The sequence below is a fragment of the Glandiceps talaboti genome, chromosome 22, assembly GCF_964340395.1.
Source record: "Glandiceps talaboti chromosome 22, keGlaTala1.1, whole genome shotgun sequence".
Classification (NCBI taxonomy): domain Eukaryota; kingdom Metazoa; phylum Hemichordata; class Enteropneusta; family Spengelidae; genus Glandiceps; species Glandiceps talaboti.
Window position 1 is genome coordinate 15777486 of NC_135570.1, and position 27541 is coordinate 15805026.

General features: G+C 37.0%; 1 protein-coding gene across 1 annotated transcript; it reads left to right on the forward strand.

Moving 5' to 3' along the window:
• Window positions 1-1457: 1457 nt before the first annotated feature.
• On the forward strand, window positions 1458-20767 carry LOC144452328 (trans-1,2-dihydrobenzene-1,2-diol dehydrogenase-like). The gene is made up of 7 exons (XM_078143403.1): window positions 1458-1772; window positions 5042-5205; window positions 10534-10672; window positions 12545-12658; window positions 14972-15096; window positions 18275-18437; window positions 20637-20767. Exons 1-7 carry the CDS (start codon window positions 1562-1564, stop codon window positions 20765-20767), a joined length of 1047 nt encoding a protein of 348 aa, XP_077999529.1. The 5' UTR covers window positions 1458-1561.
• Window positions 20768-27541: the final 6774 nt, after the last annotated feature.

Consider the following 27541-nt stretch of genomic DNA (forward strand, 5'->3'; position numbering starts at 1 on the left):
CGTACCTGAAGGTCGTCTATGATGCTCAGCCCTCTCTGAGACGGTGTAGAATATATGTGACAAGTTGGATGATATCTACTGCCCTCTACGGCAATGGGACATCGCTGGCCCGCGGAATGGCCGGAATATCATGCCAGAAAATGCGCTTGCATTAGATAAGGAATGAACCATTTGATTGGGGGGGGGGGTTCTGGAGGATTTGGACCTAACAACAATTTTTTTTCCAAACACCATGACAGCAATTTTATTTTCGAGAGCAATTTGACACAGCAATTTTTTTTTACCAAGTAGAGGTACATATTTTTTTTAATATATGCTTTAAATGAGAAGAGACATACATGATGAAAGTATCTTATTTCAAAACTAAGAGGTAACAATGAATGCGGTTTATTTCAAAACTAAGAGGTAACAGTGAATGCAGCAAGTAAAATTTGAAAGTAGGCAGTAAAAGTTGAATAGAAGTTTGAGCGAGATAAGTGGGGGTACGTGGTATGGAGAGTTTTGAAATTCAGAGACTAAAAGAATGCTTTCTGGTGCTATTTTAGCATGCTGAGGTAGTATTCACTGGAAAGAATAAGACTCATGTTTGGTGATTTTCATCACACACTATGTTTGCCATTAGTGTAGTTACCCCTCAGACTGTGAAAACATACAGTAAACAAACAATTGAATTGGTAATTAGTGAGGAGGTAAAATTACAGGTATGGGGTAAGTTTACCCCTAGACATTTTTGAAATTGAAATGCTTTATGTCAAGGTGGAAACAATATACTAGTTAAACTTTGAATCACAATAGAAGAGAGCAGTGTGGGGGTGGAAAGTTTCGGAATTTAAGGACTAAAAGAGTGCTATCTGGTGTTATTTTAACATGTCAAGGTGATAATAATACCCTTTCCTGATCACACTTGAAATTTGAATTCAGAAAACTATGACCAAAATAAATCCTCAAAGTATATTTTGGGATGCAATGCCATTTAAAATTTATTTTATCTTTATGAACAATTACAGGATTCATTCAAGGTACTAAGTCAGGTCAGTATTCTTAGTAATTTAATTTGATTGTAGTGTTTCAGTTTGTTTTAGCATTTACCAACTGTTAGTATAAACCTTTGATATTGATAAGAACTTTAAGAAATGGCTACATCAGAAACACATGTACCTGGGAATTTGACATTTGTAGCCAGTTTCCGCACTTGTGGCACACCATTATTTTTAAAGCTCATACCCTAGAAACAATTTTTCTTTTTCTGTCTTGCGTTAGTCAGCATATTCCAATTTTTTCTCTCGAAAATTCTCCAGCCCCCCCCCCCAAATCAAATGGTGTACCCCTTACCTCCAGCAACATGCTGAGACGTACGTGGGAAGAGGGGGAAGTTGGGGTGTCTTAGGACTCCCCGGGGCTGTATTCAGTGGCACTGCACTGCGCTGCAGAAGTGGTCTCTGTTATAATAATAGTCAACACAAGGCGTTTGCTATTATATGTGCAAGTGCATGTATTTGCAAAGTTGTTATCTGTGTACAAACAAGCCACGCTACACGTATTTCCAAAGACCATTACCGCCATGGCAGCACCAGCAACAAGATGGGGTATTTTAAGCGCGGGCAAAATTTCACACGACTTTTGCTGTGCTCTTCGAACCCTGGACCCAAATGAACATCAAATTACAGCAGTTGCGGCGAGATCTCTCGAAGCGGCCAAGAAATTTGCTGAAGTCCACTCGATCGATAAGGCATACAGCGACTATGAAGAACTGGCAAGAGACAGTGATATAGGTAAGTTGTTTCTTGGGATATTATAGTCTTGTTTGCATACGGAGTAATCCGGGACTCGATTCTGACAATTGTCCCTCCTACCTTCAGAGTCCAGTCAGTAATATAGACTCGTGCACCGTCGAAATTACTGTCTGCTGTATTTCATCTGTATATAATTATAATAGCGAGTGGTACAAGTGAATCATTCTTGACACTGCACTGTGTGTGTCAATTTATGACTGTATGATTAGTGTACATTTATTTAATTGTCATGTGAAGAATGGGCCTTACAATGTACATGTCTGTCATCTCTGTCAATGGGCCTTATTATAATCTACATGTCTGTCATGTCAAGAATGGGTCGTACAATCTACCTGTCTGTCATTTGTCTTTTGAACGATTTAATTGAAAAGAACACATTATAACTGATGAATGGCCTCTACTCGTCAAAGTGAACTTTGAAATCTCAAAGTTCAATGGACATTACTTCATCCTCTATGGGACAGAATTCATAATTGTCTAGGAGTACAGTAAGTGCTATAATGGTCTGATTTACCAAAAAAAGAGAAAAAAAAAGATATTTCAGTGTTCTCCCCAGGAGAGATTTCAAGGATGGTGATAGACTGTCAACAGTCTTCTTGACTTTTTTGTAATTTATCTTTAATACTATTTTTACATTTGATTTAGGAATAAAACCAAGAGACCAGTTTCCAAAGTTAAAATTCTTTATTTTTCCGACGTTTCGGTCTTTCACAGAAGACCTTCCTCAGGGTACTAAAAATGAATAAAAGCAGTGAAAAGGACCGGTTAAAAACTAGATATTGGGCAGTGATACAATAAAAGCATAAAATATAAAATGGTAAAATGATACAGCTAGGTGAATAAAAAAGTTCGAAAAATGGAAGTGTTGAACAAAATAAAAGACTTACAAAGTGGTTCAAACGGCACACAGGTCAACAGAGCGGATCATTTTTACTGTTGAAATTAATTAAAAAAACATGGTGTGTGTGTTGGACTTTCAATGAAGTCAAGCTGACTATTCTAACCCACAGTACTTTCATTTCTATGAATTATTCATGAAGTACCATTGTTTATTTGCATAACAAAACAAATGTAGCATTTTTGCTTGCACAAGACTCACAAAAGTGATCCAGACTGTGGATGGCCCACTCATGTTAACTTATAGCATGGATGTATCCCACTAATAAATTAATTAACGGTATATAGCCTTGGTAAAGAATGTTCAGTTCAGTTCATGCATAAGATTAGTTAAAATCCACAGGACATGGGTGATTGCTTGTCCAAGTTGTTAGATTGTCCACCCTGATTATGTAAATATTATGCGTGTCTGAATACAGACTAGGATAGTGGCTAAATTGCTTATTAATTAACATATAAATAACATGTTAATTTGCATATTGGTTTGCATAGTGATCAGCACATAGTATGCATTTCTTCAACACAAACTCTGACATGTTTATTTTAACACATACATACATGTACATTGAGGATCAGTCATTTCTCTTCATGTGAAAGTATTCTATTTTGTCTTTCAAACATTGCTAAAACTCAAGGATGGTAGAACCCTTTTGAAGCACAGCAGAAACCTGTTAAGCTTGGCGGCCTAGATGGCAAGGACCATGCTTTCTCTATAGGTAACATTTGTGTTTCGCCATCTTGAACGCCGCACGGGGTTGTGGGATTGCTCTCGCAATGTGCACCGGGAAATTTGAAGACGACTGTGGGGGTAGAATCAGTTGAAAGCCATCTTTACTATGGACAACACCATACGAATACCGCACATTGATTACCGAATTGTTTTGAGTTTCCGTGAGAGTTTGAAGAGATAACCATAAGCTTCTTTTTATCGTTTTTAATGTACATGTACCAAGATTTTTTTTTCACCGAATGTCGTCATTTCAAGACATTTTTTTACGATCGGCGATTTGGACGTGTTGTGATCGACTGTCAGTGGTAATTGAATGCTGTTTACATCAGTTTATGACGCGTTTTCGACTTACAATCAGTATTCTGATGTCGTATTGCTCTCTATTTGTACGTGATTTTACAACATGAATGTGCAATGAACTATAGTGAGACAATATTTATACATGTATATATTATATAAATTTATTTTTTAGTATATTTGACAAGGAAGCCATGCAATGATTGAATTGAATCAGAATTTCTCTCCAGACACGCCACTCATGTTTTCATGCGCGATCGTTCGCTTCCGTGTTTTTCGTCAAAATATAGCAGTAAAATGTTGGAATCATGACATAGACAAAGAAATATTACCGAAATTGTGCTTAATTTACCAGAAGTAATAACGGGACACATGATATGGCGATGCTACAAATAGCGTTTACAGCCGTACTCGTGTTGATTAATTCCTTAGTTGTATGACGACGTACAGTGAAAAAACACTTCTTAGTACATTCAAGACAATGAAATTGAGCTACCGGAGTGGCTGTCGCTTCAAACTTTTACTGAAATTCAAAATAATTCGGTAATCAATGTGCGGTATTCGTATGGTGTTGTCCATAGTAAAGATGGCTTTCGACTGATTCTACCCCCACAGTCGTCTTCAAATTTCCTGGTGCACATTGCGAGAGCAATCCCACAACCCCGTGCGGCGTTCAAGATGGCGAAACACAAATGTTGCCTATAGTGGGGAGAACACTGTATTTGTAGCACAAACTGAATTTCAGTTCAGTTGTGCTATTATGGCAAAGTCTCTGTCTATCTGTGTGTGTGTATATGTGTATATACGTGCGTGTGTGTGTGTGTGTAAATGACCTAAAGTCAAACCTCAAAACCAATTGCTTTAATATTAGTATGAAATACAAGAGATTTTTTGTCAAAAATCTTTTGGTCAAAAATTCCAAAACTACTAAGCAGATGGGCTATTTTTAAAAACATTTTTGTGAATTAAAGAAGTACAGTCATGAGAAGGGCCACCTTGTCCATTGAACTTTTTTGAGATATGTCCACAGACAGACAGACAGACAGGCAGACAGATGGACAGCCAGACAGACAGATGGACAGACAGACAGATGGACAGACAGACAGATGGACAGACAGACAGACAGACAGACAGACAGACATACTGACAGGCTGGCTGACTGACTGACTGACTGACTGACTGACTGACTGACTGACTGACTGACTGACTGACTGACTGACTGACTGACTGACTGACTGACTGACAAAAGTATAACATAACCCTCTTCCAGGAAGTGAAAATAAAAAGGGCCACATGAATCATTAATCTTTGATGGCATTTTCAGATATTGTATACATTGGGTCCATTCATACACAACATGCCAATTGGAGCAAGATTATGTTGACTCATGGTAAACCAGTTCTGTGTGAGAAACCTGGAGGTGTCAACAGTAAAGAAGTATCAGAGGTCATTGCCTTAGCCAAAGAAAAAAATGTATTCTTTATGGAGGTAAGATTGCATGCACTGTGTATCATCAGTTAAAGTAGTTTTATTCCAAAATATGATATATTTTTTTATCTAATCAGAAGCTCTTGCATAGCACTGGCCCAAAAAAGTGTTGTTTATTAAGACCATGCATTTTGTGGCAGATAAAATGTAATTGTAAGCCACTTTTACAGTTCCATCAAAGACTCAAGAAGCAGTCAAGAAGCTGTGATTTTTAGCACAACTGAACTGAGGTTTAGTAGTGCTATAGGGATCGCCCGGTGTCTGTCTGTGTGTGTGTGTGTGTGTGTGTGTAAACAACTTAAAGTCAAAAACCAATACGCCATATTCCGGTTATCGAACTTCCGGTAATTTCGCAGGAAAGTATCGCGAGAGGGCGCACCATATCTGACAAAGTGAGGGCCAGAATTTTCGTCATGGCATCTAATAGTATGGCGATGTATGAAGCTGTCAACAAAATGGGCGTAAAAGAACTCCGTGCATTCATAAAAGAGCGGAAAATTACTACTTCTAAAACGAGGAAAGCCGATCTACTAGATATCGCCAGAAATGCTGTCAACCTTGGTCTTGAAACACTGGAAAATGATGATTTTCTGAGAGAACGGAAGAGGAGACGAATAGTGCATGTCGGGCATCAAAAGATCGAACTAATCGACAGCGGAAACATTGAAAGTTGGACAGAGGACCTTCGTAATATACCCGATATAGATATGATAAACGTCTTTCTTTACCTTACTGGTGTCTGTTGCTGGACCAAAGAACGTTTAGAAAATTACAAATCTGACAACAGCTTCCAGCTAAATGAGGACCGACACATAGACAACGTCAAATGCCACCACATACCAAATCTCGACCATCTGTACGTAAAAAGTACATGTGTAAGGGAAACCAGCCAATCTGAAAAACCTTATGAAGCAGTGATTTTGATGAATTACAATGGAAAAATCATCTCAGGATCGTGTCCTTGTGTTGCGTATTTATCTTTCACACCTTTACTCTCATGAAGCATTTCTATCGGTCCTCAACAAACCTAGCAGCTGTTATCGGCATTTATAAGTACGACAGGAAGTTTTTCCCCCTGTCAAATTAAGTGCTAATCGATGCTCGTTCACTTTATTGTGTTTCTTTGACTTATTTGTTCGTCAGCAATTTAAAAATGTAATAAAAGTCACCACATTCCACTTAGTTTTATTTTTTTCGATTGCCTATGGATGATGGGAGTGGGCGCGACTGTTGACTTGTCCGTATTTCTTGGGGAAATGAAATTAACTTAGCAAATTCCAACACTCTGAATCGTAAAGACGCATTTTATGAATATCTATTCGTTATTTCTTCTATCATTACAGTGACAATGGTACTTGCAAACACTGTGTTGCAGTGCTGTTTAGTTTACATGATTTTACCCAGAGAAACAAAGACAGAAACACCGAGGTGTGTACCGATGTTCAGTGTAAATGGGACAAACCAAGGAAACAATCAAAACCAATGCGCATAGATGATATCGATGTCCGAAAAAAAAGGAGGACCCCAATGCCACCAAAACCAACGATGGATACATATAAACCCGTTACTGAGTTTCCGACAATGACCAAAGATGAACTCAGATTAGCAGTATTTGATATGTGCGAGGGTACTAATGCTCTGTACAGAGATTCGTTGGATACAAACTTACCAAATGATGTCGAAGATGCTAAACCAGCAACAGTCGCAGAACTCGCAGAAATGTTCAACTCCAGGCAAGATTCAGATTTCATTTCATTTATGCAACAATTTTCATCACATTTGTCGTTATCGCGGTAACAAACTTGACAACTACCTCGTGTCAAAGATTTTATCAGAGGGATCAAAACATCTCAATGTACCCGCAATAAAGTTTGGACATGAATATGAATCTGTCGCAAGGCAGCTATACCATCAGTATTTACAAGATGAGGGGCATAAAGGTGTTAAAATTTACGAGAGTGGCTTAGTTATTTCATCGGACGATTCGTATATTGGGGCGAGTCCCGATGGCATTGTTGAATGCTCATGTTGTGGGAAAAGACTTCTGGAAATAAAATGTAGCTATAAATTTCAGGATGCGTTACCTTATGAAGCTGCACAAGACTCAGCATACAATTTGTACCTTGACAAAAATGAACGCATTAGATTAAAGACATCCTCAACGTGGTATTCACAGATACAAGGTCAGCTCGGGGTTTGCCATTTCGATCGCTGTGATTTTGTGTTTTTCACGAAAAGGGGTATCTCTGTTGAAACGATAGATTTCAATGCTAGTGTCTGGTCTGACATGAAGGAGAAGTTGTCAACTTTCTACATGAAATTTATTGTGCCACATTTGGTGAGGGAATAGGTAATAAATAGTATGATGTATTATAAATATTTATTTTAATTGATACGAATATTGCAGAGTATTGTATTTGGGTTTATGTACATTTTATGCATAATTTGATATTAAATGCAAAGTACGATTTACAAAGTCGTTATTTTATGATATTTGTATATGTGTAAAATTGTATGGATAAATCAACATTTTATATCAAAGTTTGGTTTTAACACATAAAGTCTTTATTTTTACGACGTAAATGAAATATATTACTATGAAATATTCTCATCCAACATCTTTTCTTTGAAAGTAACACATTTACTAGTATACATAGAAACTTCAGTCATACCATATAATGGAATTGATTGATAAAGTAACAGGTTACATAATTTTTTACAGTGAATATTAACTTGATAGATCTCAGGTTTTGCCGATCGGCTCGTAAAAGTTGCATATTCCAACAGCGACTGTAACACACTAGTTAGCAACGGGTTTCAGGTCGAGTGGCATAATTTGGTAATAGCAAGTGAAAACACTTCATTCTCCCAATAGCTTGTTCGACTTTAATTCTGTGTCTCGCAATACTTCGTGACTCAACTATTTCTGAGGAATTGAGTCTCTTGCCCTTCACTGTCTTACATTTACGGGTAAACGGAGGAATCCTCAATGTGGCACCTTTTTCTGTAAGACAATCTCATATCAAAAATCCTCTGTCCGCCATCACTTCGTCACCGGCTTCTATGAGATCTATTAAACCGCTCTCAACTGTGATGTACTTATCGGATACGTTACCACCATATAATTGTGACACAAATGTGAATAATCCAGTCGGACTAATGCCTAGTAACAATTTGTATGTATTATGGCTTTTATAGGTACTATATGTTGTTGACTGAGCAGTTGGTGTCCGTGGCTTCTGTATGAAAAGTTCTGTACAATCTATAATCACTCTCGTTTTGGGAAAGTGTTTTCGAAAAGAATAAGGCATGTGCTTGTCAATTATTCCCCTGGAAGGCCAAACCAGAAGAATCTTAAAAAAAATTGCGAGATAGGAAATCCAGGTTGTAAATACCCTAGACACATTAGATTGCTACACACCGAATAAGTCACCAACGAGACCCGACATTAAACCTAGTCGGAGACGAACTAATGTCAAAACAAATTCTTGAAACCTCGTAAGTTTTCGCTTCGGACCCGACTTTCTACTGCCTTTCTTTGTTTGGTATCGCTTTGAACTTTCACTCTCTTTACCTCGCCAATACTTCAACCCCGAGTCGTATCTTTCACAAATGGTGAAAAAATTATTGAGCCCCGAGACTCTTGGAAACCCGGTGTAATATTTGACTGATTTATCGGAGTCCAGTACTTTTTCCATCATGAGTTCTCTCCTTAAGAAATCTTTGTCGTTTAATTTAGTTTTCAAATCCTCAGTTTCTTCAATATCGACCATGGTCAAGTCTGTCTGTGTAGCTGCATCTCGTTGATTTAGGAATGTCTGGCATCCCATATTGTGGCTTTCGATTTCATCGACGTCTGTCGTCCGTAGTATGGCATATTGATGGTCACTCTGTACCGGCGTAATTTCTTCATTCTTCCATACTGTATTTATGATAAATGGGGAGAGAAGTATTAGAAAGTATTCAATCAACATTTATTTTATGAACAAAGTACACCATACTAGTACCTAGATTGTAGTATCAATAATATAAGAGGTGACATTTGAGTGTCGAGAAGATTTTTTTATTTACTTTGTTTTGCTTCCATAACGAACTTCATTAAACAAAAAAATTAGAAGCAAAGTTTTGTATTCTCATTCACTTCAGACAAATAAGTGTAAAAACCTAAAGTGTAATGACTGTTGTATTACCGGACGTCAGAACGGAGACGCCATGGCCACGGACGCCGTCTTTGGAAACATAAAAAGTGCAAAACTGTTTGACACATGCGCGCTAAAATACAAAGTCCCGACTTACTTTCAACATGGGATTTTGCTTGGCAACTGCCAATTTCCACCTCCCCGGCCACAACACAGTACACATCTTCAGCAGCTAAATCATCTTCGGGGATTTCTTCTCTAGTTTCTCTACAAGTAAAGTTTATTTCATTGTGGCTTTCTTCGTAGACATCTTCTACATGTAGTTTTTTTATTAGCCTTGACGATCTTGGTTTATGATGGCTTTGGCCCCAGTTTTTATACTCAAATAAAGTTGGAACTGGATTTTCTGGTGACGGACCTGACCCACCAATAAAATGACGGCTACATACCCTTGAAAATCGGTAAGGTACCCAACTAAATTCGCGTCGCATCATCCGGATCCACCTCGATCTGAGACTTTTTTCTTTACCGGCGCTTGGGAATGCATGGAAAGATACATCTTTCATCCATGGATACTTCTCAAGATTTCTGGCTTTTCTGGACGCAGCATTACATCCAGGAGCATTACAATAGTGGTTCGGCATACTTTGTTATTGATAGGCGATAATGCAATATTATAGCGTAAAGTTACGGGGAATGACAGAAAATCTTTAGTCAGTGGTTACTATGCCTATAGACTCTACTATGCTTTGCCACAATGCTCTACAATTCTGGCCCTCACTTCCGGTTCTAAAACAGCGCCCCTAGTGGCCAAACAATCATATCTTTTATCTTTTCGGGGCTTTTTCGATAACCGGAATACGGCGTATTGCCATGATATTAGATGGGTCCATTACCTTGGGTGTCTAGTTGGGAATATATAATACATGCATTAGTTTTGGTGTTCGCATAACTTTTAACTAAATGGTCGGAGATATTTGTAGTGAATAATCATGATTTGAATTGACCTTTAGGGTCAATTATCAAAATCCAGTCATTTCTTAGATATCACAGACACCCTTTTACCAGTTATTTATTGACACTAATTTGTTTTAAAATCATGTCACCATTCAGTCACATAGAAGTAAAGTATTTGAGGTGCTGTGTCTTCTATAAAGACTTACAGGTTTCCTGTAAATTACATCTGTAGGCCATCTGGAGTCGTCATTTTCCAATCTATGATGAGATTCGCAGTATTGTATCATCTGGTAGGATAGGACAAGTGAAGATGATCATGGCAAATATCGGTTTTAGTGAACTGATTAATGTACCAAGAATAGCCAAACCAGGTAAAATACACATTTTATATTTGATTTACCGAGAATAAGTAGACCAGGTAAAATACAGATATTGTATGTGATGTACTAAGAATAGCTAAACCAGGTAAAATACAGATATTGTATGTGATGTACCAAGAATAGCTAAACCAGGTAAAATACAGATATTGTATGTGATGTACCAAGAATAGCTAAACCAGGTAAAATACAGATATTGTATGTGATGTACCAAGAATAGCTAAACCAGGTAAAATACAGATATTGTATGTGATGTACTAAGAATAGCCAAACCAGGTAAAATACAGATATTATATGTGATGTACCAAGAATAGCTAAACCAGGTAAAATACACATTTTGTACAGTCATGCATAAAGGTCGAGTCATGAAACTATACAAACAAGATAACTATGTTGTGATATGACACAATAAACTGGCATCCTGTTGATTATTACCACTAAAGCAATAGTCGTGGGTATTTAGGACAAAGATCGACTAGGTGACATAGGTCTTGTTTGTCTTCTAAAATCATGAAAATACAATCATTATTGATGTGTGAGTTACACCTGTATTATGGATGGGGGGGGGGGGGGGTTCAGACATTTGGTACTGCATGTCATCACCATGCATGCGCTCTATGAGAAAGTCGTGACCATTTGGTTCAGCGTTCAGTGCACATGGTGAGGAATATGCCACAAATGACCAAAATTATCAAACATGCTTGATATTTGGCTCACAGCCACGATTGACCAAAATCTCAATAAAAATTACCCGCACATGAGAGGAATCGGTACTAGGAAATGGCCGTGAGTAACATTTTACTGGCCTTTAAAGGAATGCTGAATTTTATACATATCACAGGGTTAACACTCCTCAATAATTGTTTCAATTCCAGTCATGATATAATTATCACAATGTTAATCATACTTTTCAATAAATACATGATAAAAGTCATGAATTTGTCACCTTGAAATCACCACACATCTGAATTTGAAATCACGTCACATTTGAATTTGAAATCATCGCATGTTTGAATTTGAAATCACCACACATTTGAATTTGAAACCACAGCATGTTTGAATTTGAAATCACAGCACGTTTGAATTTGAAATCGCCTCACGTTTGAATTTGAAATCGCCTCACGTTTGAATTTGAAATCACATCACATTTGAATTTGAAATCATCGCACGTTTGAATTTGAAATCATCGCACGTTTGAATTTGAAATCATCGCACGTTTGAATTTGAAATCACATCACATTTAAATTTGAAACCACAGCATGTTTGAATTTGAAATCACAGCACGTTTGAATTTGAAATCGCCTCACGTTTGAATTTGAAATCGCCTCACGTTTGAATTTGAAATCACATCACATTTGAATTTGAAATCATCGCACGTTTGAATTTAAAATCACAGCACATTTGAATTTGAAATCACCTCACATTTGAATTTGAAATCACATCACATTTGAATTTGAAATCACCACACATTTAAATTTGAAATCATCGCACATTTGAATTTGAAATCACAGCACATTTGAATTTGAAATCACAGCATGTTCGAATTTGAAATCACCGCACGTTTGAATTTGAAATCACAGCACATCTGAATTTGAAATCACAACACATTTGAATTTGAAATCACCGCACATTTGAATTTGAAATCACAGCACATTTGAATTTGAAATCACCACACGTTTGAATTTGAAATCACAGCACATTTGAATTTGAAATCATTGCATGTTTGAATTTGAAATCACAGCACATTTGAATTTGAAATCATCGCACTTTGAATTTGAAATCACCGCATGTTTGAATTTGAAATCATTGCACGTTTGAATTTGAAATCACAGCACATGACTGACTGATGAATTTTGATCTCTTTAGAACATGCAGGTGGTGGTATTCTGGATGTTGGAATTTACCCAGTTCAGCTAGTTGTTATGTTGTATGGAAATGAGAAACCACTGATAACAACCAAGGGATTCCTTTCAGAACAAGGTAATATATATGTGTATGACAGGGTGGGGGCCTAAATACTAACAACGTGCGATACACAGAGTAAATGGGAATTAGTTAGGATAGCCGAATAGTGTAGCAATAGTCTACAGGTAGGCTACAGTTAGGATAGTGGAATAGTGTAGCAATAGTCTACAGGTAGGCTACAGTTAGGATAGTGGAATAGTGTAGCAATAGTCTACAGGTAGGCTACAGTTAGGATAGCAGAATAGTGTAGCAATAGTTTACAGGTAGACTACAGTTAGGATAGTGGAATAGTGTAGCAATAGTTTACAGGTAGACTACAGTTAGGATAGTGGAATAGTGTAGCAATAGTCTACAGGTAGGCTACAGTTAGGATAGTGGAATAGTGTAGCAATAGTTTACAGGTAGACTACAGTTAGGATAGTGGAATAGTGTAGCAATAGTTTACAGGTAGGCTATAGTTAGGATAGTGGAATAGTGTAGTAATAGTCTACAGGTAGGCTACAGTTAGGATAGTGGAATAGTGTAGCAATAGTTTACAGGTAGGCTACAGTTAGGATAGCGGAATAGTGTAGTAATAGTCTACAGGTAGGCTATAGTTAGGATAGTGGAATAGTGTAGTAATAGTCTACAGGTAGGCTACAGTTAGGATAGCGGAATAGTGTAGTAATAGTCTACAGGTAGGCTATAGTTAGGATAGTGGAATAGTGTAGTAATAGTCTACAGGTAGACTACAGTTAGGATAGTGGAATAGTGTAGCAATAGTCTACAGGTAGGCTACAGTTAGGATAGTGGAATAGTGTAGCAATAGTTTACAGGTAGGCTACAGTTAGGATAGCCAAATAGTGTAGCAATAGTTTACAGGTAGGCTACAGTTAGGATAGCCAAATAGTGTAGCAATAGTTTACAGGTAGGCTATAGTTAGGATAGTGGAATAGTGTAGCAATAGTCTACAAGTAGGCTACAGTTAGGATAGTGGAATAGTGTAGCAATAGTCTATAAACAGCAAAACACTAAACAATGTGTAAATTTTTTGTTATTGTACGTACAATAACAAACTTTTTATGCTTTTTGCATCATATTGAGTTATGAACATGGACTTGGTGTATGTTCTTTCGCTTTATTTTTTCAAGTAGGAAAACATAGTGAAGCTGTTTTATCAAATAAAAATCCAAAATAGATACCAAATTCTCATCCATATGGCCACTTTAAATTAAGGATTTTGCTTTAATTTCACCAACTAAGGCTTTGAAGATGTGGGCTGGAGTTAGAAACCGGAGGAAGAATTTTGAAAGCATTGTATTTGTAGAAGTATTTGTAGAAGTAGTTGTATTTGTAAATATTTTACTACAGTAACTAAACTACAAGTAGCCCAGGCCCTGCTATTACAAGTCTACAAGTAAAGTGAAATGTACTGGATCATTTGAGAATACAAATATGCAAATTAGTATGCTAATATTTATCTCCTTGACACAGTTGAGGAAGTACATGTATAAAGGGTCCTGAAAGGGCCGTTGTGGCGATATAGATCCGAGCCAGGGGTAATAATTGTAAAGTGCATTGAGCACAGTGGGAAAGCACTATTAAAAACCAACATTACTATTATTTATTATTATTATAGCAACAGCCAAATGATCACATATATTGCAAAGATAACAACTTGGTTGGCCACTACGCAACTGGATAATCATTCAGCAAATGAAAACCTATACTTAGCATGGATCAGCATATGGATAAACATTTTCAATAACTGTACAGTTGTGTTACAACGCCATTGGCGCTAATTTTAAAACTCAATCATGCAAGTTTTGCTTAAATTTCATGTAGAAAATCATGGTATTTCTTGGAGTAAACACAGTAAAATATACATACTATGATAGCATGAATTTGTGGCTCCCTAGCTTGGTCATATTTGATAACTGGCACTTCAATAAAGGCTATGTCAACCTGCTATAAATAGCTTGTGATGACGTAATCTATTGGCGGTAAAGCACCAATTTGGGTCCAAAGGGATAATATATGGAGATTACATTTAAAGTGTCTACCCCTATATTGTCAGGTTTAAACTTTTTTTTTTAGACATTGACCTTTGACCTAGACCTGGATCTTCAGGTTCAGTTACTGAAATTCAGCAATTCACTGCATAATCACAGACACTTTGTAGTATTTATTTGTTGTCACCAATTTCCAATTTCTTTTAAACCATGTCACCATTCAGTCACATTTGAGGGGGCGGCGGGGCATGTGTCTTCTATGAAGACTTGTTATCAATGAAATACTGTTGAAAGATGATGACAATGTTTGACTCATTTTTACTTTCTAATTATACAGGTGTTGATGAAACAGCAATTGCAATATTACAGTATAGTGAAAACCGTTTTGCTGTTGTTAATAGTCATTGCAGCTTAGATCCAAGTCTTGAGGCTGATATAGTGGGTACCAAGGGAAGACTGAGGGTAAGTCACTGTGTAGGTTGCATGTACCAAAGATACTGGGTACCAAGGGAAGACTGAGGGTAAGTCACTGTGTAGGTTGCATGTACCAAAGATACTGGGTACCAAGGAAAGAGTTAGGGTAAGTCACTGTGTAGATTGCATGTACCAAAGATACTGGGTACCAAGGGAAGACTGAGGGTAAGTCACTATGTAGGTTGCATGTACCAAAGACACTGGGTACCAAGGAAAGAGTTAGGGTAGGTGACTACAGATAATGGGTACCAAGGAAAGAGTTAGGGTAGGTGACTACAGATAATGGGTACCAAGGAAAGAGTTAGGGTAGGTGACTACAGATAATGAGTACCAAAGAAAGAGTTAGGGTAGGTGACTACAGATAATGGGTACCAAGGAAAGAGTTAGGGTAGGTGACTACAGATAATGGGTACCAAGGAAAGAGTTAGGGTAGGTGACTACAGATAATGGGTACCAAGGAAAGAGTTAGGGTAGGTGACTACAGATAATGGGTACCAAGGAAAGAGTTAGGGTAGGTGACTACAGATAATGAGTACCAAGGAAAGAGTTAGGGTAGGTGACTACATATAATGCTACCAAGGAAAGAGTTAGGGTAGGTGACTGTAGATAATGGGTACCAAGGAAAGAGTTAGGGTAGGTGACTACAGATAATGAGTACCAAGGAAAGAGTTAGGGTAGGTGACTGTAGATAATGGGTACCAAGGAAAGAGTTAGGGTAGGTGACTACAGATAATGGGTATCAAGGAAAGAGTTAGGGTAGGTGACTACAGATAATGGGTACCAAGGAATGAGTTAGGGTAGGTGACTACAGATAATGGGTACCAAGGAAAGAGTTAGGGTAGGTGACTGTAGATAATGGGTACCAAGGAAAGAGTTAGGGTAGGTGACTACAGATAATGGGTATCAAGGAAAGAGTTAGGGTAGGTGACTACAGATAATGGGTACCAAGGAAAGAGTTAGGGTAGGTGACTACAGATAATGGGTACCAAGGAAAGAGTTAGGGTAGGTGACTACAGATAATGAGTACCAAAGAAAGAGTTAGGGTAGGTGACTACAGATAATGGGTACCAAGGAAAGAGTTAGGGTAGGTGACTGTAGATAATGGGTACCAAGGAAAGAGTTAGGGTAGGTGACTACAGATAATGGGTATCAAGGAAAGAGTTAGGGTAGGTGACTACAGATAATGGGTACCAAGGAAAGAGTTAGGGTATGTGACTACAGATAATGGGTACCAAGGAAAGAGTTAGGGTATGTGACTACAGATAATGGGTACCAAGGAAAGAGTTAGGGTAGGTGACTACAGATAATGGGTATCAAGGAAAGAGTTAGGGTAGGTGACTGTAGATAATGGGTACCAAGGAAAGAGTTAGGGTAGGTGACTACAGATAATGGGTACCAAGGAAAGAGTTGGGGTAGGTGACTACAGATAATGGGTACCAAGGAAAGAGTTAGGGTAGGTGACTACAGATAATGGGTACCAAGGAAAGAGTTAGGGTAGGTGACTACAGATAATGGGTACCAAGGAAAGAGTTAGGGTAGGTGACTACAGATAATGCGTACCAAGGAAAGAGTTAGGGTAGGTGACTACAGATAATGGGTACCAAGGAAAGAGTTAGGGTAGGTGACTACAGATAATGGGTACCAAGGAAAGAGTTAAGGTAGGTGACTGCAGATAATGGGTACCAAGGAAAGAGTTAGGGTAGGTCACTGCAGATAATGGGTACCAAGTGAAGGGTCAAAATTCAAAACACCAAGATCGACCTAGGTCATATTTGAAGGAAGATTCACATTCTCTGATTTGTGAACTAAGAGATGGTTGAATGTTTTTAAATGAACTTGACAAATGATAGTGAACCCCAGGAGTGAACCCTGACAGACACACATGGCAACAAAAATATGATAAGCTGATATCATTATATTATGATAGTGTTCTCCACAAGGGCCACCCGCCCCATTAAAACTGCTGTCACCCCTTTAGATTTACATACCAGCCACTCAGAGACTTGTTTGAAGACAGGCGACTTCCCATTGTTTTACAAGGAGACGCTTACGTACGAGCTAATACACTGTTGTCCAACAACTACAGCCAGTGCTAATTACGATTTGTTCATTGGTTTTAGTTCTAACACAAGGTGTGACTCACACCTACAAGCCGACATAATTGCGTAAAGGCAAGCATGAAAACATATTCAATGCCATTGACATGATTGCCATTATACAATATATGTCCATTTGTACCCCAAGAACCATCAAAAGAGTGTAACAGTCTAATATACCTTGGATAAAGTGGGGATATTTTTTCCAATCATCAGTTTTGTGTTCAATTTTACTCTTGAAAATACTTATAGTTTGTAGCTTGACATCCTACATCATGAAATTTCAAGCATTTTCCAATATATGGCTAATGATGTCACTAACTATCGCGAGATCATTGTAAGTCTTATGTTTCATGAGATTAGCACAGATGCCTGCATGTACACATACACAAACTTAATCCTTAAGGTGCTAACTACAAGAAAATACATATTGACGTATCTCTTCTGGTTTGCTAACGTACTGTGTGAAAACTTGTACAATGGTTTTGGATCGACATGCACATGTTTTGAAAACGATTTTGTGTGTTACATCATTAATAAATGAGACACAGCAGCATGCCTATAGCACTACTGAACCTTATCAGTTCAGTCCTGCTATAAATACACTGGACTAGTATTTCTTGACAAGGTAACTACTAAGTGTGTGTACCATGGTATTTGGTGCTGATGTTATCTCCAAGTTTTAGTGTAACTTCAACAATGCCCAATTGTGTCACTTGAGTCAAAGTTGGAAACCACTAGTAATCTATCAACATCTATGTAACTATTTTTGTTCTTTATTTATCAAAAAAGTTGTAAACTCAACATCTAGTCAGACTGACCTTGTCTCATAGACAAATGTCTTGTAGAGTAGATGTTCATTTTTGTCTGTGGTGTGTTTGGATCAATTAAGTTATGAGTAGACATTTCAAGGAATCATGTTATCAACTTGAAGCATATTGGACGACCTTATTTTAGATACCATTAAAGGCACATTTAGTGTTTTGGGGCTATGTCTTAAACAAAGACTTGTTACAGGTAGAAAAAAACTTTCTGATGTTAATTTAAATGGTATGTTTGTTTTTTTACAGATAGGAAAGCCTTTCTGGTGTCCATCAAAGATTAGTATTGAAGACAGCAATGGTACTGAGATCAAAGAATTTCCTTTACCTCAATCTTCAGCAACTTTAAATTTTGTCAACAGTGTTGGATTGAGATATCAAGCTATCACTGTCAGGAAATGTCTTCTTGAAGGTTAGTCTACCCAGCAGCATTGGGAAGTCATTTATGTACATGTACCATACAATCTAGCTTAATCCTAGTATTAGTGTGGATGTCAACGGGGTGTCAAATCATCAATGACCCCATCTGGTCAAACTTATTCAATCATGAACCAGAAAGTTGTTCATGCAAATGAGTAAACTCCCAACTGTTGTAATGATGTAAACAGTATATAAGTAGGTCCTGAGCTGACAAATATACCATATTTGGGCATTGTATAAATGGGGGCAGTTATGTTATGTCCAAATATGGTATATTATTGCTTAAAAATCTGTGATTGATTAACAAAAACATGTTTTGTTTATGACTCTCTGGGGTGGCTGTGGTTTGATTTTTAGCACAACTGCAGTGATAAGGTTCAGTAGTACTATAGGCATGGCAAAGTGTCTGTGTCTTTGTGTGTCTGTGTGTGTGTGTGTGTGTGTGTGTGTGTGTGTGTGTGTGTGTGTGTGTGTGTGTGTGTGTGTGTGTGTGTGTGTCATTCTCGCAAACCAGAGCTGTTATTTCTTCTGCCTTACTACGAAATAACAGCTCTGGCATCTTACAATGACAGACGGTTATTTCAGATATAGTAATAAATATTCATGAGAAATTACGTAATGATGAACCATATGTTCTGGCGTGCAAGCATGTTCACCATACGTGTGTATCTAACGCTGGTCGGCGACTAATTATACTTACACTCAGACTTATACCAGACCAGTCACTCTGAAAAAATGTCAATGTGACTAATTTGCCTGTTTCTAGGGCTATTCTTGTGAAGCAACAGTATTTTCTGAGCATATCAAGCGAGTCAAAAGGTAGACATAGTATATGACAAATGCATGCACTAATGTGAACGAGCAATTCAAAAGACCCATGTAAAAGTTACTAGTCTCATTTAAATCTATTAGGATAACCAATATTTGGCGGGGTTAAAAAGTGTAAAGTAAGAACGGGAAAGATTCGTTGAAAATTGACATTAAGAGCTGATAAACGGACACTTTACAGAGTATTAGCAGTATGGGTGCCATGAACTCATTCCCGGCTTTCTGAAGTCATGCGCCCAAAGAGCACTTTATATGCAGCATTCAGCCAAGGTTCAGTTCCTTGTAAAATCAAGAATATGGTAAACAACACTTCGATAACTACAGGTTGTGAATGGAATTAAGTTTATCTTGAATGAACTCGCATGAATCAGCAAATCTCGGCTTGTTGTAACCATGGAAGTATAACCCCACTTCCATGTTGTAACCTACTTTGCTTCAAACTCACTATCATATCAGACGTCTCGTCTGACGGTTCAGCAAATCCATGCTCTCACAAACCCTAGTATTGACACTTTGAGGCAAGAGTCATAGATCATTATTTATGTTTATACATATATCATTCCAATGTTGTCTAGAGGATGACAAAAATTAAACTTCAAGCAACAAGAACCCAACTTGCCAAGTATATATATGCAGGGTGAATTCTGCAGTTATTGATTTGTTGTTGTTGACATAATTGCCCTAGCAATCATGACCACACCCTTAGCAACAGTGAAATGTTGACGCATATTACCAAGATAGCAGGGATGGGTATGTAAGTGAATGCCTATTCAAGAAATGTATGCAAGTATGCCTTTCAACAAGAGCACACCCATAGCAATTAACAGCTAAATGATGGTTTATATTGTAAAGATGAAAAGTAGGAAGGGCAGGCAAGTTATTAAGATTCAACAAATGTATGCAACTATGCCTAGCAACAAGACCATGCCCATAGCAACAGCCAAATACAGTTGTGCCACAACGCTATGTTAGCTCAAGAAATTAAATAAACAAAGAATCCATTAAAATGTCTATACCTCAAACGTCAGTGGTTTTTTCATATCGTGACCTTTGCCTTTCATCTCATATACAAGGTCAAATAGCATTTTGTATGTAGAGACACCATTCAAATATGCACAATATTATTGTTACTATAAAACACACAAGTTGGAGAGGGGGGGGGGGGGTATGTCTTCAAATGAAGGCTTTGTGTTATCATCAGTGTATATACAAAATCATCTGAAATTTGTAACCTGCATTCTTAAAGATCTTGGATATTTAAGGGGATTGTGTGGTTTATAAAGACTAGTCATATATTTTGAACTAATATTGTGTTATGTTGTGTTACTTTTTGTTGTGTTGTGTTATGTACAACCTATTACAGGTCAAATTGAGAGTGAGTTGATGTCGCATGAAGACAGTCAGAAGATAGCCGATATTCTACAACATATGAGACATGGGCTGGGTTATGTACTGCCACAGGATACAGAGAAAGTTACCATGTTAAGCCAATAATTGGAGTTTACTCTACTGCCACAGGATACAGAGAAAGTTACCATGTTAAGCCAATAATTGGAGTTTACTCTACTGCCACAGGATACAGAGAAAGTTACCATGTTAAGCCAATAATTGGAGTTTACTCTACTGCCACAGGATACAGAGAAAGTTACCATGTTAAGCCAACAGTTGGAGTTTACTCTATACAAGATATTAGTAGTTTGAGTTAAAGGACAAGTCCAAGTCTGGTTAATAATTACGCTTTATTTCTACAAAATAAGTCTGACTCATTATAATATATGGCAGTAGTAGGAGTAGCCAATACAAGATGTTATAATACTTGACAGTAAATAACACCATTACATTGTTAATGTGTACATCAAAGACTACCTTAAAAACCATTGGTTTTTGGTCAAAGAAAATCAACCTTTTTTCCTTGAATGTAAATTTTAAATAAGATATTTTGTGTTTGATACAATTCATGTAAACTTTCTAGAAAGTTAGAAAATCAGTCTTGAATTCTGTTAAAGAAATACAGTGTAATATTTAAAGCATATGTAGAATTGATCTGAGGTGATGTGATGATAATGGGTATGAATGAAGTTTCTTGTCAGGAAATGGGAATGTATGTGAACTGGAAATCACAACCTGCCAGGCTGATAAGAGTGAAAGTTGATTTGATGAGCTATTACATATGATTCCTGGTAAAACAGCTTTAACTATAAAAAAAAATTAAAAAGGTCAGATATGGGAAGGTGCAATCACCCGCAACAAAACAAACAACACTGAACGATGGAAATAGAGGTAAATAAAGACAGCTAGCCACTTTTACCACATCAGATTTTAATCAGATTGCTAGACTGTCGACAGTCACTTGCGCCTTTTTTTCCCTACATTTAATCTAAACTTAAGTCGTTGCCCCGCTCCGATCCGGTGCAATACTACTATAATCATATACTGATATCAAGGGCTGAAGGCCCGAGCCGGGCCTAGCCTTCGGCCCTCAATCTCTCGGGCCTTTGGCCCTCGATATCAGTATGCGATTATAGTAGTGTTGCGCCGAATCGGAGCACAGCTACAACTTATGTTTAGATAAAACGTAGGAAAAAAAGACGCAAGCGACTGTCGACAGTCTATCAGATTGCCAGTAGTCAAGACAGTTTACTGAATGAGGTGGAATGTGTAGCCACTTAAGAAAAAAGGCCACCTTAGGAAAACTAGCTTTAAGAGGTGTCACCCTACTGTGAATGGAATTAATTCAATCTCAGTTTATATCGATTGCCTACATCAACAACTTGATAGCAATGATAGTTTTTATCTTGTGTGGTCAACAGAATATTGATTTCCTTTGTAGAATCAAGTGAAATTTGGATCAGTGACTGCAAACTAAGGTTCTTTCTTAGAAATAAACAAATTCATTGACAAGCATTTCTTCTTTGCTCCAATACCGTTGTGCTATTTGAAAGTAACACCAATATTGCATTGAAGTACAAGTCTACAGTTTATATGTTGTACATTTGTCAATTTGTCAAATATCGTGTAATTTCTTGCATATCACATGCAATCAGTGGTGTTCTTTTATTTTCAATTTCTTTTTTAAATTAAATCATGTTTACAAATGATACAGGCAGGGAGATTCTTGATCAGTTGTTGTTTTTGAAGCTCATGTCAATATTTACTGCCAAGAATGGTGGCCATTTTGTCGCTAAAATTCAATCTTTATTGCATTAACTGTGTATATTACATAGACACTTCATTGAAATGACTACTCCTATGTAATTAGATGTGAACTTTTTATCATGACATTGAATTTTGACCTTGGTGGTCACATGACAAAATCAGTTAATTTCTTGCATATCACATGCACTGAATGGTGTTCATAATCACATGCAAGTAAACTACATGGAGGGGGGGGGGGGGAGGGGGGCTCTGTGTTCTATGAAGACTTGTTAAAGGTGTGCAGTTGTTATCATTTGTGTATCAGCCAGCAGTAATAAAGATAAATGTTGCCACTAAATGCATTTAGTGTGCTGTCCAATTGATTTGTAAAAATGACAATGACATATAATTACCCCAGTGTGTACACTAGCTGCATTTGACATATTGGTTAACACTACTTTGTAAGAGATAATACTATACACCACGAGTGTATTGAGTCATCTATAGGTAAATATATAATAATATACACCACGAGTGTATTGAGTCATCTATAGGTAAATATATAATAATATACACCACCACGAGTGTATTGAGTCATCTATAGGTAAATATATAATAATATACACCACCACGAGTGTATTGAGTCATCTATAGGTAAATATATAATAATATACACCACGAGTGTATTGAGTCATCTATAGGTAAATATATAATAATATACACCATGAGTGTATTGAGTCATCTATAGGTAAATATATAATAATATACACCACGAGTGTATTGAGTCATCTATAGGTAAATATATAATAATATACACCACGAGTGTATTGAGTCATCTATAGGTAAATATATAATAATATACACCACCACGAGTGTATTGAGTCATCTATAGGTAAATATATAATATTATATTATACCAGTATATTGATGGTGGAAATCGAGGGATCTGATTGGTCTAGCCATCGAACTAGCGCGTCTAAAACGAGTGATAATGCACTGCTGGTACGATAATGCACTGCTGGCACGCGTCCAAATTTTGTTCGTCTACGAGCGTTGAGTTGTAGTCCGCCGTGATACTGATAGTGAACTCTTCGAATTGTCAGAGGAGGATTTTCTCTCAATGAGACAATATTTTATGAGAAATTATGAAGGAAATTTCGAAAGCAACCCAGTCATCGCGTATTTGTTCAAATCATCGCCTACTACATGTACTAAGGTCAAGGCGCTAGGCATGCACGAGATCGGTCCCAGCCTCGGTGAGCTGTCCTGTCCTGTCATAAAAATGAAGCAAGTGAAAGAGGTTACACTGGCCGACTTACCATTATTCTAAATATAAATTTGTCTGGGATCCTGTCCTAGAGTATCAGTCATCAATCCGAGAGGGAAATCCTCAAACCCGAAAATCTACTGATGTAACTTCCAGTAATATAAATAATGTAAATATCAACCTGTCTATCATTTCACCGAGTCGCGAATTCGGCCGGGAACGATCGAAGCACGCTGTATTCAATAAACCACTTCAAGTTTATACTTTGAGTCAAACAGGTTGTTTATTCATCACTGTGCACTTTTAATGAGCCGATCAATGTACAGATTATCCCTAGAAACGACGAGCAGATAAAATAAATCCAGTCGCTGCACGACGTTCACATTGAGGCCAAGATCAGCTGTCTTGAAAAGCAGCGTTATTGTTATGCAAATTAGACACAGAGGCGCATATGAAACGAGAAAACGTTAGTTCTTATCTTGTTTCCGATATTTTCAATATACTGGTATAATATAATAGCGATAAACCACCCCTGGGGAAGGTATACCACTCGGTTTTGACCAGTGAACTCAATATATGCACTCGCTATCGCTCGTGCATATATTTCGTTCACTGGTCAAAACCTCTTGGTATACCATCCCCAGGGGGTGGTTTATTGCTTAAATATACACCACGAGTGTATTGAGTCATCTATAGGTAAATATATAATAATATACACCACGAGTGTATTGAGTCATCTATAGGTAAATATATAATAATATACACCACGAGTGTATTGAGTCATCTATAGGTAAATATATAATAATATACACCACGAGTGTATTGAGTCATCTATAGGTAAATATATAATAATATACACCACGAGTGTATTGAGTCATCTATAGGTAAATATATAATAATATACACCACGAGTGTATTGAGTCATCTATAGGTAAATATATAATAATATACACCACGAGTGTATTGAGTCATCTATAGGTAAATATATAATAATATACACCACGAGTGTATTGAGTCATCTATAGGTAAATATATAATAATATACACCACGAGTGTATTGAGTCATCTATAGGTAAATATATAATAATATACACCACCACGAGTGTATTGAGTCATCTATAGGTAAATATATATTAAGCAATAAACCACCCCCTGGGGATGGTATACCAAGAGGTTTTGACCAGTGAACGAAATATATGCACGAGCGATAGCGAGTGCATATATTGAGTTCACTGGTCAAAACCGAGTGGTATACCTTCCCCAGGGGGTGGTTTATCGCTATTATATTATACCAGTATATTGAAAATATCGGAAACAAGATAAGAACTAACGTTTTCTCGTTTCATATGCGCCCCTGTGGCTAATTTGCATAACAATAACGCTGCTTTCAAGACAGCTGATCTTGGCCTCAACGTGAACGTCGTGCAGCGACTGGATTTATTTTACCTGCGAATCGTTTCTAGGGATAATCTGTACATTGATCGGCTCATTAAAAGTGCACAGTGATGAATAAACAACCTGTTTGACTCAAGGTATAAACTTGAAGTGGTTTATTGAATACAGCATGCTTCGATCGTTCCCGGCCGAATTCGCGACTCGGTGAAGTGATAGACAGGTTGATATTTACAATGTATTTATATTACTGGAAGTTACGTCAGTAGATTTTCGGGTTTGAGGATTTCCCTCTCGGATTGATGACTGATACTCTAGGACAGGATCCCAGACAAATTTCTATATAGATTAATGGTAAGTCGGCCAGTGTAACCTTTTTCACTTGCTTCATTTTTATGACAGGACAGGACAGCTCACCAATGTTTCCACTCCAGCCGCGCCGAGGCAGGGACCGATCTCGTGCATGCCTATAGCGCCTTGACCTTAGTACATGTAGTAGGCGATGATTTGAACAAATACGCGATGACTGGGTTGCTTTCGAAATTTCCTTCATAATTTCTCATAAAATATTGTCTCATTGAGAGAAAATCCTCCTCTGACAATTCGAAGAGTTCACTATCAGTATCACGGCGGACTACAACTCAACGCTCGTAGACGAACAAAATTTGGACGCGTGCCAGCAGTGCATTATCGTACCAGCAGTGCATTATCACTCGTTTTAGACGCGCTAGTTCGATGTCTAGACCAATCAGATCCCTCGATTTCCACCATCAATATACTGGTATAATATAAATATACACCACGAGTGTATTGAGTCATCTATAGGTAAATATATAATAATATACACCACCACGAGTGTATTGAGTCATCTATAGGTAAATATATAATAATATACACCACGAGTGTATTGAGTCATCTATAGGTAAATATATAATAATATACACCACGAGTGTATTGAGTCATCTATAGGTAAATATATAATAATATACACCACGAGTGTATTGAGTCATCTATAGGTAAATATATAATAATATACACCACGAGTGTATTGAGTCATCTATAGGTAAATATATAATAATATACACCACCACGAGTGTATTGAGTCATCTATAGGTAAATATATAATAATATACACCACCACGAGTGTATTGAGTCATCTATAGGTAAATATATAATAATATACACCACGAGTGTATTGAGTCATCTATAGGTAAATATATAATAATATACACCACCACGAGTGTATTGAGTCATCTATAGGTAAATATATAATAATATACACCACGAGTGTATTGAGTCATCTATAGGTAAATATATAATAATATACACCACGAGTGTATTGAGTCATCTATAGGTAAATATATAATAATATACACCACGAGTGTATTGAGTCATCTATAGGTAAATATATAATAATATACACCACCACGAGTGTATTGAGTCATCTATAGGTAAATATATAATAATATACACCACCAGTGTATTGAGTCATCTATAGGTAAATATATAATAATATACACCACCACGAGTGTATTGAGTCATCTATAGGTAAATATATAATAATATACACCACGAGTGTATTGAGTCATCTATAGGTAAATATATAATAATATACACCACGACGAGTGTATTGAGTCATCTATAGGTAAATATATAATAATATACACCACCACGAGTGTATTGAGTCATCTATAGGTAAATATATAATAATATACACCACCAGTGTATTGAGTCATCTATAGGTAAATATATAATAATATACACCACGAGTGTATTGAGTCATCTATAGGTAAATATATAATAATATACACCACCACGAGTGTATTGAGTCATCTATAGGTAAATATATAATAATATACACCATGAGTGTATTGAGTCATCTATAGGTAAATATATAATAATATACACCACCATGAGTGTATTGAGTCATCTATAGGTAAATATATAATAATATACACCATGAGTGTATTGAGTCATCTATAGGTAAATATATAATAATATACACCATGAGTGTATTGAGTCATCTATAGGTAAATATATAATAATATACACCACCACGAGTGTATTGAGTCATCTATAGGTAAATATATAATAATATACACCACGACGAGTGTATTGAGTCATCTATAGGTAAATATATAATAATATACACCACGACGAGTGTATTGAGTCATCTATAGGTAAATATATAATAATATACACCACGAGTGTATTGAGTCATCTATAGGTAAATATATAATAATATACACCACGACGAGTGTATTGAGTCATCTATAGGTAAATATATAATAATATACACCACCAGTGTATTGAGTCATCTATAGGTAAATATATAATAATATACACCACCACCAGTGTATTGAGTCATCTATAGGTAAATATATAATAATATACACCACGAGTGTATTGAGTCATCTATAGGTAAATATATAATAATATACACCACCACGAGTGTATTGAGTCATCTATAGGTA